The sequence below is a fragment of the Pomacea canaliculata genome, linkage group LG13, assembly GCF_003073045.1.
Source record: "Pomacea canaliculata isolate SZHN2017 linkage group LG13, ASM307304v1, whole genome shotgun sequence".
In the NCBI taxonomy this organism is placed as follows: domain Eukaryota; kingdom Metazoa; phylum Mollusca; class Gastropoda; order Architaenioglossa; family Ampullariidae; genus Pomacea; species Pomacea canaliculata.
In genome coordinates, this window is record NC_037602.1 from 17,781,166 (window position 1) to 17,794,299 (window position 13,134).

A 13,134-nucleotide genomic window follows, 5' to 3' on the forward strand; every position below is an offset into this window, starting at 1 on the left:
TATTTGGGAGGGTGGTGGTAGGGAATTCAAGCATTAACCAGACATTTCCTGAAAGGTGGGGAGGGGGTGAGGCATAGAAAAGATTAGGAATCACTGTTATGGATGGTCAGATGTATATGTTCAACAAGTGAAGTAATGTTGGAATAAACGCTTTATCAAAGAACTTAGACAATACTGAAAGATTTAAGAACTGGGGATGCAGCATTATAGTGGAGCTACTTGAATAAAGGCACAATAAATTTTTCTTTGTTATGTTTCTGTGTCATTTTTTAATTAACAGCTTGTCAGCTATGGAAATTTAAAGGTGCTTTGATAAATAAAATGTCCTCAAACCAATCCATCCAGTAAGTTAATTGAAGATCCAGTTTAGTTAGTCTCAACTCATTTTATAGTCATCATCTGTTCAACAAAATATTGGGTGAGAGACAAGGTTGGCAACGTAAAGAGAGTATATGATACATAACTAGGAAATAACAGAAATCTATTCTATGAATTGGCACGATAATGCAACTGCTTTCTTTTACTATCAATAAGTCTTGAATTAAGAAAATTGGATGTCTTTTTTTCCAATAAAACTTTGTTTCTTTTCAATGGGAGCTGTAGTATATTGAGCAGAAGCAGACCCTATGGTTTATTCTTTAAATACATGCCTTGATTACAAAAAAATGCCCTAAGATCACGTTTTCTCATGACTTGGATACATTTAATTTTCTGACATAAAACTTTATTACAAATTATTTTACATCCCAAGAATGTAACAACTATATTCAAATCTTGGTATCAGAGGCCTCAGTATTAAAATTACCACTGTAAGAAATTATGATTTGTAATACCCTACCTTGCTACTAGAACCACTGACATAAGAAACAAGTCTTCCAAATTAAAAGATCTGAAAAATTGAATTCTGAAAAAAAAACCCGTGATGTTTGAACAGATCCAAAAAGGCAGTAGCGGCATTTGCAAACTTCATCACTAAGCAAAGGCATTGCATTTTCCTAAATAATTTAAATGTCTCATGCTTAATTAAAGTGAGTTCTATTTTACCTTCTTTTGTATAAAAAGCTGACCAATTTGATAGATTAAGTCATTAAAAGCATACACGTTATTTAGGAAAGGGGTTTGCAGGATTCAGGTACTCTGGAATGAGGTACAAATTATTCTCAAAAGAATAATGGAATTGTTCCCATTGTCAGAATGCTTATTATCTGAATAATTTTGTTAAGTCTACATTCTACTGTGTTGGTAGGTAATTTCAGATGTACTGCAATTTACAACCCACAATCACATACAGCTTTCTCTACTTGCCATTCAAAAGGCTTAGACCACTGTGCCACCTCATGATCGACCTGTAAATTCTATCATAGTTTTAACGGTAAGGTGAGGACAGGTGGATATGGGGATGTGTGAATCCTGGGTCGCTGGTATTGGTTTCAGATGCTTTGCCCTATTTCGGTTGGTAATCCTTGCTCTAAGGTCCTACCTAGAGGCCCCAAAGTCTGCAGTGGTGGTATGACGTGGACCCCTTTGCTGCACTGTTCCTGCATTCTAGTCTGGCATTTAGTGTTTGATGTAAGTTTTTTTAATTAGCGTTTCCTAGATCTTGTAGCAATGAGGTCTTTTCTTCCTTTTGTCGATACACTCGATCTAGTCGATTATCAATTCTTCAGCATTATTTTTTTAATTAATTTGTGTGACAAATATCCTCTTCTTAGGACTACGTACTCCTCTAACATCATTTTCTTAAAAACATTCCACTTCGGTTCTTCGGCTTGTCAGCCATCTGCATAAACTTGCACCACTGTTGCAACATCGCAATATTTCTTTTCATGGATTATTTCGGTAAGCCTTAGACGTGTATAGATATTAGTTCGTGGGTAAGCAAACACTGTTACTGTAGTGCGTGACACGACTTGCTTTCCTACAGACTTCCGCAAATAAATTTCTGAACCGGTAGATCGCTTCTATTTTTAGTAATGTACTACGTTTATTCTTTCTTACATGGTATTAAAATTATATTTGAGGAAACACGGCATGATTGTATCATGCTGAACTGAATAAGTTAAATGCAACATTAGAAAATCTCAGTTGTCAAATGGTCGGAAGTCTGATTTGGATAGTAATAACGGCAACAATATGGATCCTACAGTATTGGCTCTACGAAACAGAAAGACGCAAATGAGGCAACCTAAAAAGTTTACGAGGATTTGTTACATCCCATAAACAGTAAGATCAAGCTAAGTTTTTTTTTTTCTAGCAAGAATTTTTTGTCATTAAAATCTAGGCAAGAGAGGGCAGTTAAAGTAACTACTGTCTTTTTAATGTAGTATAATGTCGTCGTCTGCTCACTTAATTTCTGCAAGCTTGCTAGAGACGAGAGGATTGTAAGATTGCCGGTCTCAGCCGTTGCTATGAGGTGAGTTTGATCCAAAATTCAATTTAAAATAGAGTTTAAGAGTCGATGTGTTTTAAACGTACATTTTAGGAAGCGATTTCTAGATAAAATTAGAAAGCTGTGTATTCAATTCGAGTTACTTGCATGTACGTTGTTTTGTGCTAGCAGTGAGATTAAGGAAGAATGTATAAAAAAAAATAAAATACGGCTAAAAACATTTCTGTTTTTGATGAATATTCGCAGTTGTGGCATATGTGTTTATTTTGCTAGTTTTTTTTTAAAGATAGTGTCATTTCTCCGTTACAGTAATTTTGATTATTATAGTATAATAAGTGCTCACCACACTTTACAAAGAAGACAAAGTTAAATCTAGGTTAATAAATACCTTGTGTGTAATCTTAGAAAAAATAACAGTCAAGAGAGTAAACTCCCACAGCAGATCATGAAATCAGCAAAGTGCTGGCCAGGCCCCACCCAGTGCCCAATGGTTTATGACCAGGGTGACCCATTGGTTGAAAGATATTTACTGTTGTCTCATTTGGGGAGGAAGATAGGTTCTACCAAGTGTATAAGTTCAGGCGGCTAACATCCTTCATACAATACAATACATCTTTATTGTCTATCTCTGGTTGCAACAGAGATAGAAATTTTTCTTTGTTGCTGGGAGCTCCCACAGTCAACTGCGAAAAATATACTTAATAAACTGAAGCCAAACTAGATCCTCTGAACCTACAGACCTACTAGTCCTACAGGAAGTGGTCAAAAGAGCAGTCCACAGTATGCAGGAATGGAAGTCACATGGCTTTGACAATGTCTCCAGCTGAGCTGCTAGAGAAAGGTGTGAAAGAAAAAATAACAAAGGCATTTACTTCTCTTGCTGCAGAATGAATGCAAATAATGGTCCACAGAGTGGACACAATCACCAGTGATATCATTTCCAAAGAAAGGAAACAAAACAGTGCCAAAACTTAGATCATAACCCTGATCAGCTACCTCTGAAAGTACCCCAGAACCACATCAGCACCACCATTGAGGAACTGTTAGCAGAAGAACAGAGTGACCTAAAATCAGGCAGATGTTTAATTGTCACTTCCTGAAAGAAAACAATCTACAGCACCAGCAGGATGTTACCACAATTTCCAGAACTTTGAAATGGGCATTTGACATGGGAGTATGAGGGGCTGTGGCATGTGATGCAAAAATCCAACATCAAAGAGGGTCTCATTCAAGTCATCGAAGTACTGTATAAGAGCCCAGTGAATGCAATACTGCTAGATAGGCATACTTTAAGGATGTTTCCTTTTGTATGTACTGTTTAACATCTTTTTGGATTTTGGTCTGATGGTGGGAAGCAACATTAAACTGCAAGACCATATCAGCAGACTAATAGACAGTGTGAATGCATGTGGAATGAAGACCAGCACTGACAAAAGCAAAGTCATGATTGACACCAATGGCAGCAACAGCAGAAATTTTGCATGAACAGAGTATAGCTTGAGGAAGTGAACACCTTTACTTGGGAGCCACCCTCACCACTTCTCCAAATTTTTTGTAGATATCTGCATCAGGATCACAATAGCAACAGCAATGATGGCCAGTTTAGACAGGATCTGGTGAAGCATTAACATCAGGTTTATGATGAAGTACAATCTGTACAAGTCCTTGCAGTTCCAATTCTGTTGTATGGATGTGAAACATAGACTCAACTTGCCAATGTTGCGAGGAGAACCAGACACCCCTATACAAGTGCCTGAGGAGGCTACTCCAGAACTTGTACAAAAAACATAAAACCAATGCCTTACCTTTGTACAAAACATGACTGCCACTGTTGTAGGACACCAGAAACCCCTACTATCTGGTTCAGCCTTGTGACCTGGCATGATACTCTGTCCTTCAAGGTATTATGGAAAGAGGTCAACACCTAGGTGATCAGAGGAAGAACTGGCTTATAAACATGAAGGAATGAACTGGTTGTTCAGTGCAGGACCTGCTGACCTGCCTGAGTGACAGTCCTTCGCACTTGTCATTGCTGCATCTATCCATGTGCTCCCCAACAAGTACTAGCATACCAACATAGCTGGTACAATCAAGGGACGAATGAATACAAGAAAATAACAATTATAAATATACAGTACTGTTGCACACATGTAATTATATGTTTTTGTATGTAGGAACTGATCCTACCAAATACACATGCAGGTTTGCACACTATTAATGTTTTCAAACACCAGTGTGAAAACTGCCAGCACAATAAGTAAGGACAGAGTTGAAAATAAGTGCTCGTGAAAGTATTTCTTGAAAAGGTAAGCCTTCAGGGCTTTAGTTTGTGAAATTTTAATAATTTAAGTAGAATCTGTGTGATGGAGATTATATGGAAATGAATTCCACAATTTCAAGGTAGTGAATGACTAATCCCACCTGCCATTTTTTTTATGTATCTTTGGGATCCTTAAGATGCAGTGATCAGAGTAAGAGGGATGCATTGTAGATTGTTAGAATAAAATTCATATCATTAATTTTTTTTATGTACATTAATTTACTTAATTTCTTTAGAGTTTGTAATCTTAATTGGTAAAAGTGTTCAGTCCTGTCTTATATTTGTTGAATGTCAAACTCTCACTGATATCAAATGTTGATGGTGAGTAAAATAAAAGCTTATTATGTGATATTCTCTGTATTTCATTTTTATTAATTAAAATGCCAAAGATGAGTGTTTGTCAAATATCTTTATATAAAATTATTTTTTATTATTATTCAGCTGAGTTTTCTTTGAGGTGATTTTCTTTTCAGTACATTGTAAGAAGAGTATACTTGATAATTTTCAGAGGATCGGTGGACAAATGAATTTGATGGGGAAGATGAATGGCTGAGAGCAGAGCCTTGGATCCATCTTGAAACATTCGAGTAGGCAGTTTAATAGTCTCATACCAAATGGCAAAAGCTTCAGATCACGAAAAAATGGATCGGTTAGTATAGCTGGATTTTTATTTTCAACGTGTTCAGATGTAATAATTTTTACTTTATGCTTGCACATTTGAATGCCTTTCTTAAGTACTCATGCATAAAGGTAAACTATGAGTTGGTTGACGAACTTCATAATAGATAAGTCTTTTAACAAATCTTTTTACATTGCAGTTGTTGGTAGGAATTGTTATGCAGAAGCAGTTGTTTGCGGGGGGTGCCACTGTGTTCTAAAGCATCCTTTTCTTGTTTCTTCAACAGAAGTCGAATGAGCAATCTGTTTCAGCTCATTGACAAGTCGCTCACCCGCCTGGCCAAGAAAGCTTCATCAGATGATATCAACCAAGTGCGATATGCATCATCTAAACTCCTTCAGATGCTGAGTACTCAAGGTTAGCCTTACCAAATGAACTCTTTGGGCTATGATCCCAATATTCAGCTCTGTTGTACTATATTAAACTGCACATGTAGACGTTTATACATTGAGTTCTCTTTAAAATATTTATGAAATAACATTCTGCTTGCTAATTTGCTGGTTCAATATGTTTTTCCTGGATCATGACTGTTAATTGCAGTAATGTTATATGTAGTTTCAGATTTGCTTTCGGTTCATGAAACCAAGTGACACTGAATTCATTAGTGTCGCAAAGTAGGAATCATATTGTAAAATACTTCTGAAGCTATAACCATTGTCAACGATATTGTCATTTTACGTAGTAGTAGTAGTATAATAATTCAAAAATCCAAGTTTTTGATTGTGATTAAGGCATCAAAAATAACTGTGGTACTTGATTTGTTCCAGAAAAACCACATAGGGAATTCATATTCAAACAAACTGGATTATTGGAAACACTTGTCAGTGTGCTGCAGGTTTGTTCTGGGCTAAATTAGTGCCTGAACCTTGATACATAGAGCTGAGTAAAGAAACCTATTAGTCATTTTTGCATACTCAGTTGATCACACCCTCTGTCTACCCCAAAATAAAGTGCGATAAACAACTCAAATGAAGAAAAATGGATCCCATTTATGCTAATGCATTAAGAAAGCGGAAACTTTATTTTAAATATAGAGATCTAAGTGACGAGCTGGTAGTTGTCAACTTTTACATTTGAGATTCATTTTGCTGCAGAATTTATTCTAAGTCAGTCAGTTGTTCCTTGACCGGCACCTGTCGTTGTGGGGAGTACATGGATAAATACAGCAGCTGACAGGGCCCACCACTCTTCCCTATTTTAGGCGATAGTGAGCAGGTCCTGTACAACACAACCAGTCCAGACTTTGGTGTTCATATGCCAACTCTTTCTCTGGCCACCAGAGTGTCGACTACCCTCCAAGGTGTTGTGACGGGTCACATGGCCAAAGAAAACCAGTTTATGCTGCCTGACTGTTGAAAGTAGAGATTCCTGGTGTCCTATGTGTGTGGCAATATTGTTTTGTACTATGTCGTTGGTTCTATGTTTTCTGTAAGAAATCCAGAGCAGCCTCCTGGGCACTTGTTCTTGAATACCTGGATTCCATTTTTCATCCATGTGTCAAATCCTTAGAGCAGGATCATTAGTACCAGGGATTTGCAAAGCTTTTGGTAGTGAACCTTATCTTATGGCTATGCCTGATCCTAGCTTAGATCTACCTGTTGCGATCCTGATGCACAAATCTGGCATGGCGCTGCCATCCTTGGAGAGGGTGGCTTCCAAATGCTGGAAGCTGCTTACCTCTTCAAGCCGTACCCCGTTTATAGAGGTCTGTACTTAACTGCTGCCATTGATCATAACCTTGCTTTTTTCAGTGCTGTTCATATGTGTTCGAATTGTCTGTCAGTCTGTTCATGAGGTCTTGCTGTCCTTTGATTAGTGGTTGCTTGCAGATCTATGTCATCAGCAAAGTGTAGGTTGCAGATTGGCTTCCACCAATGGAAATGGAAGTATGATGGTTATGGAGGGTTTCAAAAATGATATTCTCCAAGAAAGTATTAAAAGCACATGTGACAGGGGACCTCATTGACATACACCTACTGTGGTGCGAAAATAAGTTTCTGTTTGGTTGTTCAGCAGTACTGTACTCATTGAGCTATTATCTAGCGCTTTAATGACTTGAATGAGGCCTTCTTTAATGTTTTTGCATCACATGCCATAGCCCTTCTGCCAAAGGCCTTTTTAAAGTCAATGAAGTTGTACAGGTCCCCCTGTTGCTGAATATGTTTTTCTATAAGGATATGACAGTTGAAGATCTTCTCAACTGTGCTTCTACCTGGTCTGAAGCCAGCCTATTCTTCGGCTAGCAGTTCCTCAGTGGTGAAGCTAATGTGGTTCTGTATGACTATCAGCATGACTTCGCTTGGGTGGCTAATAAGGCTTGTGGTTCTGTAGTTCTGGCACTGTGTGCTGTTTTGGGTTGGGTATGAATAGCAAATGCTTTCGTTTCTTGGGCCATTCTTTGTGCTTTGGCACAGAACAGTGAGGGCCTTTGTAGCTTTTTCCCCACCCTACTTGAGTAGCTCAGCTGGCACATTATCAGTGCTTGGCGACTTACCTCCCTTCAGACTGTATGCAGCACTTTCAATCTCTTCTGGTAGGTCTGCTGGTTCACTGTTTCTAGTCTGGTTGTTTTGAAGGATGTTGACCTCAGTCTTTAGCTGGAAGTTGTACAGTACTTGGTCCATCGGTTGAGCACAGCATTGCTCTCTGTGAGGTGGCAGTTTTCTGCTAAAAAGATATTCGGTATTAGATTATGTTTCTACTAGAAACACTTTGGGATATAACTGCAGTCAGTTTGTGTGAAAAGTAAAATACATTGACCTGTTACCAAGAGAAAATTATGCTCTGGCTTTTTTCTAGGGTAAGACTTAATTTTATAGGTACTATTTCTATTGTAGAAACATAGGCACATGTACTAATTTACTATATAGCTGTGTAACCAATTCTACTGTCCCTGGTGGCTACATGGGGGTGGGCTAGTCATGAAAGAACAATACAAAGATGGTATTGGCCGCACAACTGTACATTCTATTTCAGAGTTTCCCTTGGCGGCTGGCCTGCCTTCCTCTCTACTCTCATTCCAGAAAAAGCCCCTCAAGGTGATGGAAAGGGTAGTTAGACCTAGTACCCTCTACAAAAATAAAAAAAAGCCCTAACCTAACCTATCAATTTTACCAGGGTGTTACAGCTAATTGCACAGCTTGGTGGGCATTTTTTGTTTATATATTTATTATTTGTCTACCCATATTGTAGAGTGTATTTTTATCTATGTTTATTGCAGCAAGTTACAGACGATCAAGTACTTCTTAACACCTTAAGCATTTTTAGTGAACTGCTGGGAAAGACACGTAAGTTAATTTTTTAAACATTTATTTTGTAACAGAATTTTTGATAGGTCATTAAAACAAATCCTGGGACTTTATGACCTATCTTCAAACTGCAACTTGATACCTTTTGTTATTTTCTGGCACCGCTGCTGTGAATGTGTTTAAATCAACAGCAATCAGCTTCAGGTGATGAAGGGAAAAGGTTTTATTTACATGGTACCATCACTTGACCATTACTCTTTCATCAATCAGGTCACCTCTTTCATGCTGTTTCCCTCCCTCTTTTTTTTTTTTGTGAAAAAGAGCATCAAAAATACATATAGAGAGTGCATGCTTGGACTGCACCATCTTCTTTGTTATTTAGATTATGAAATCTTGGCATCATTACAGCTGGAAGCAAGCGTGCTTTAGTGATGGTGAACCATAGTGTGACAACGGTATTGTTTGGGTTGCTCAAACAGTCAGCAAGTCAAGAGATCTTGCTGTCTGATGAAATTCTCCTCCAAATACACTCCATTCTTGCCAAAATAGGGCCAAAAGGTGAGTTTGTTGTGAAATCTATTTTTTTATTATTATTAAACTTTTTGGTGTGCACTTTTAGTGGCTTTTTTGTTATATTTTTGAATTGTTTTATAAAAATATTTTTCAGTCTGTGAAGCATTTAAACACAGCCTGTGTGATAGATGTTGTGATTTTTGTACAGTGGTATGAGCTTCTTCATTTCAGTCTTATTTCCACATCTATTGTACAGCATTCATTGCAGTGTATTGGTAAAGATAGGGGTCAGATCTTTATTTCCACATCTGTTCCAGTGCGGTGGTTCAAATTGTTTTACAGAATGTAGCAGGTAATTTTTAAAATTGTGTTTCATGCCATTAGTTTCTGTGTTTCATTTTGTGTGAAGATCGCAAGTTTCCTGTCAAGGCTAGATTACATCGTTCACTTCTCTTGACGCTGAATCTTATGAAGAACAACAGTTGTAACTTCCGCTTTCTGCTGCCTCTCCTTCAAGTCATGAAACTTTACACTGCCAACTGTAAGTGATGTCTAATTTTGTAAATTAAAAGGTAAATCAGCTGCATAACTCTACTTGTCACAGACCTTTTGTTCCATCTAAGATCTCTTCATGTCAAATGTAAGCAACCACATTATGTATTAACCTTTACCTGATGAATTTTTTTAGATCTTGAATTATTGTAAAAAACTTGATTTGAGCTGAGCTATTTATAAGTGTTCTTTTATTTATTGATAACAAGGATGACAGTCAGATGACTTGTTGAGCATCTTACCTTGTTGCACACACACAAGATATGAGAAAGGAACATTAGGTCAGTTCCTGAGTATACACACATATCCATGTGAAGACATTTTTGTGCACATGACAAGTGTAGGCAAACAACTTCAAGAAAAAGCTACAACACAGTAAAAAAATAATAAGTAACTCTATTGCCAGAGCATCATTTTGTAATTCTGGCCTTAGAAACTCTGCCACCAAATTCTGTGGGGTCTCTGACGTGCTGTGTTTTACATTATGTTTATATAACCTGGACCTTTGATATCTATCACAAACATGTATATCTCCTTGGGCCTATTCTGTTATGATGGTAGCAACATGTTAATTTGGATTGCAGTGATTTTTGTTTCTTTTTTTAATTTATAAATATGCTAAATATAATAATAATATGGCTGAAATATATGTTTCAAGAAGTGAAAGATAATAAACTTAATAAACTTAACTTTAAACATATAAAAAGTGACACCATAGTTATTTGTTTTATTTTTAAAAGTTCTTTTAATGAAGCAAATATCATGTAGACTTATGAAAAGAATCTAGAATGCATATGATACTAACATACATATCAACATGAAATGTATTCCTAAAAGAGAAATGTGTTGCTTTAAAGACTACTTCTGTAAAACCATTTTTATAGCTGTGGGTTTTTCCCCTTGAACATTGCAGCAGTGAATGCGTCCTATCTAGGAAAACACAATGCCATTGGGGTCATGTTCCGTGTTATAAGCCTCTGTGGACGGAAAAATCTCACGTCTTTAAAGTTAGCAGTAGAAAACCTCTACAACATGACCAAATCCAGTGAGTATATTCATTCAAAAATAGCCATATTTCTTCAGAGCTTAGTGTATTTCTTTGATTTTGTAATGTCTACCAGGTATTTTGATGTTTGTTTTAGAAACCACGCTATTGAAATAGTAGAACCAAGTGTATGGGGCTGAGAAATGACTTTTTTCTTTATTCTGTAACTCAGATAAACTAAATAGTACAGTTTTCTTTGAAGGCAAAAAAAAAAATGTTTTGCATGCCTTAAAAATTGTTTTGTCTTCCTCACAAGAGAGCAATTCAGCACGACTTATCGGATTGAGTGGGGTTCCTCTGCTGTTAACACAGCACACTGAGTGGCACCAGGCTGACAGCAAAAACAGAAACTTGACCACACGCAAGGGTATCCTCAACATTCTTAAAAACATCACAAATCTCAGTGAGTCATCTATGTAAAGTGGTATGACTGGTTACATATTTATGAGATCCTCATCTTGTTTGTTGTTGAAAAATACCCTGTTAAAAATTTTAGTAAACAAAAATAAAATTGTTGATATTGTTTATTATTTTTCACTATAATGCTGTCTGACATGAGGTTCAGAATTATTTTTTAGGATTTTTATATATTAAGGGTCCAGATAAGTTTTGAATGGCATTTAGGTAAGATGACATCAAATCACTTATTATGGTTTACAATTTTGGATCATAATTGTAAATACTTCCACAGTACTGAGGATGCAAAAATCATCAGAATGGCACCATGTTTCAGTAGGTGTTTGTTGTGATGCATGTTTAACCAAAAAAAGTTTTGTATTCACTTGGCATCAGCATAGACAAGTGAAGATCTGATAGAGCCTCTATGTACACATTATTAATGTCTTTTCAGCATGTGAAGTATCATTTCTGATGAACTCATTTTGAAGAACGTAAAAACAAAAGAAAATAAACTTCACCTTAAATTTTTTTTTTTTTTGCAGGGTCTGGCAGGCAGGCATTTTTAGAAGCTGATGGAGTCCGTATTCTCTACAATACTTCACAGGAAGCAAGCGAGTGCAGAGAAGTGGAAAGTCTGGTCATGCTGGCATCTCTCATTATGCGCAAGTGCTGCCCCCGCAACCGCCTGCCGCTTGACAACATGCTAAGTACCGTCACCTTTTCCTTGCCACCATCTGACCAACATGTTCCTGATTGCTATCTTCTGCCAGAGTTCCAAAGTGAGTAACTTGAAGAGGATTTTGTTTGTAATTTTGGGAAGGAAAATGTTAATATGCTGGAATGTGTTTTTTCCAAAATATGTGTTTGAGGAAATTGCAAAAAAAAAAGAGTTAAGTAGAAGGAGTATTTTGTCAGTTATTAGCTATTTGTCAGTAGATTAGTCATAATCATTTTTGAGATAAAAGAATGTGCCCCAGAAAGTATTAATGTATACTATGTTTATATAAATAATAATGGAAACTTATAACGCACAGCATCATGACCAAATAGATTGCACTGAAGGGATGTAGATGCTATAAACAGTATAAGATGGAGGCGTTACATGACAGTTAGCATAACAGTATTGCCAGGGAGTTAAGAATAGTAATTCAGGGATGGTACTTTGTGAACAGATATGTTTTCAGAGAGCGTGTGAATGTAGCCTTGAGTCTGAGTGGTAAATGTGATGTGGAAGAGAGTTCCACTGCTTAGCAGCACAGAAAGAGGACATCCATTGTCCATATGTGACTGTCTTTGTGGGAGGGAGGATAGAATACGCGAGTCTGATGAGGAGCCAAGGTTTCGGGCAGGAGTGTGAACAGACAAGATATCAGTAAATAGTGAGTGGAGGAGCCTTCAAAGAATCCATAGCATAGAGTTGAGAGCTTGCAGTTTACTCTAGCCAGTGGAGAGAGTGAAGAAGTCGTGTGACTTGTTCTGATTTGCAAGTCCGGAAAACAAGATGAGCAGCTGAGTTCTGTACTTTCTGAAGCTTATCAGTGAGGTACTGTGGAGAGGCAGCAAGAAGAGAGTTGCAGTAGCCTAGTTTAGACAGAACAAATGAGCAGATAGGAATTTTGGTGGTTGAGGTGGACAGAGTATGGCAAATGGAGCTGATCTTCTGGAGCTCATAGTATGCAGAATGACAGATGTGAGAAACATGTTATCAAGAGCCATCTCAGCTGACATTATGTGACCTAAGTATGTGCTGAAGTAACAAAAGGAACATCAGCATTGCCTTGCCGAACAGAGGCAGTGAAGGATAAACTCTGGCTTTCCTCTTTGACAAAATTAAAGCTTCTGTTTTTTCATCATTTAGTTTTAACTTGTTGTGGGTCATCCATTGTCTAATATCAGAAATACAATCGTATGCTCTGGATAGCAGTGTGTACATTCTTGAGAGAGAGAGTGCATGTGTATGCAAATTTAAATGGAAAGATGAATGCTTTA

At 37.2% G+C, this 13,134-nt stretch overlaps 1 protein-coding gene across 3 annotated transcripts in view; it reads left to right on the forward strand.

Annotated features, from left to right (window-relative positions):
• Nucleotides 1–1,489: 1,489 nt before the first annotated feature.
• The window catches only part of LOC112553768 (cytosolic carboxypeptidase 1-like), a 36,308-nt gene continuing 24,663 nt past the window's right edge, over nucleotides 1,490–13,134 (forward strand). The window contains exons 1-10 of one of the 3 annotated variants that reach the window (XM_025221207.1): nucleotides 1,490–1,569; nucleotides 5,218–5,358; nucleotides 5,615–5,745; nucleotides 6,156–6,223; nucleotides 8,609–8,675; nucleotides 9,045–9,194; nucleotides 9,559–9,690; nucleotides 10,615–10,746; nucleotides 11,003–11,149; nucleotides 11,688–11,924. In XM_025221207.1, coding sequence (XP_025076992.1) covers nucleotides 5,324–5,358; nucleotides 5,615–5,745; nucleotides 6,156–6,223; nucleotides 8,609–8,675; nucleotides 9,045–9,194; nucleotides 9,559–9,690; nucleotides 10,615–10,746; nucleotides 11,003–11,149; nucleotides 11,688–11,924 — 1,099 coding nt within the window. In that variant the 5' untranslated portion in view covers nucleotides 1,490–1,569; nucleotides 5,218–5,323. Of the gene's footprint in view, nucleotides 1,570–1,929; nucleotides 2,414–5,217; nucleotides 5,359–5,614; nucleotides 5,746–6,155; nucleotides 6,224–8,608; nucleotides 8,676–9,044; nucleotides 9,195–9,558; nucleotides 9,691–10,614; nucleotides 10,747–11,002; nucleotides 11,150–11,687; nucleotides 11,925–13,134 lie in introns of those variants that run through there. The other 2 variants (XM_025221206.1, XM_025221205.1) reach the window with 2 other exon arrangements.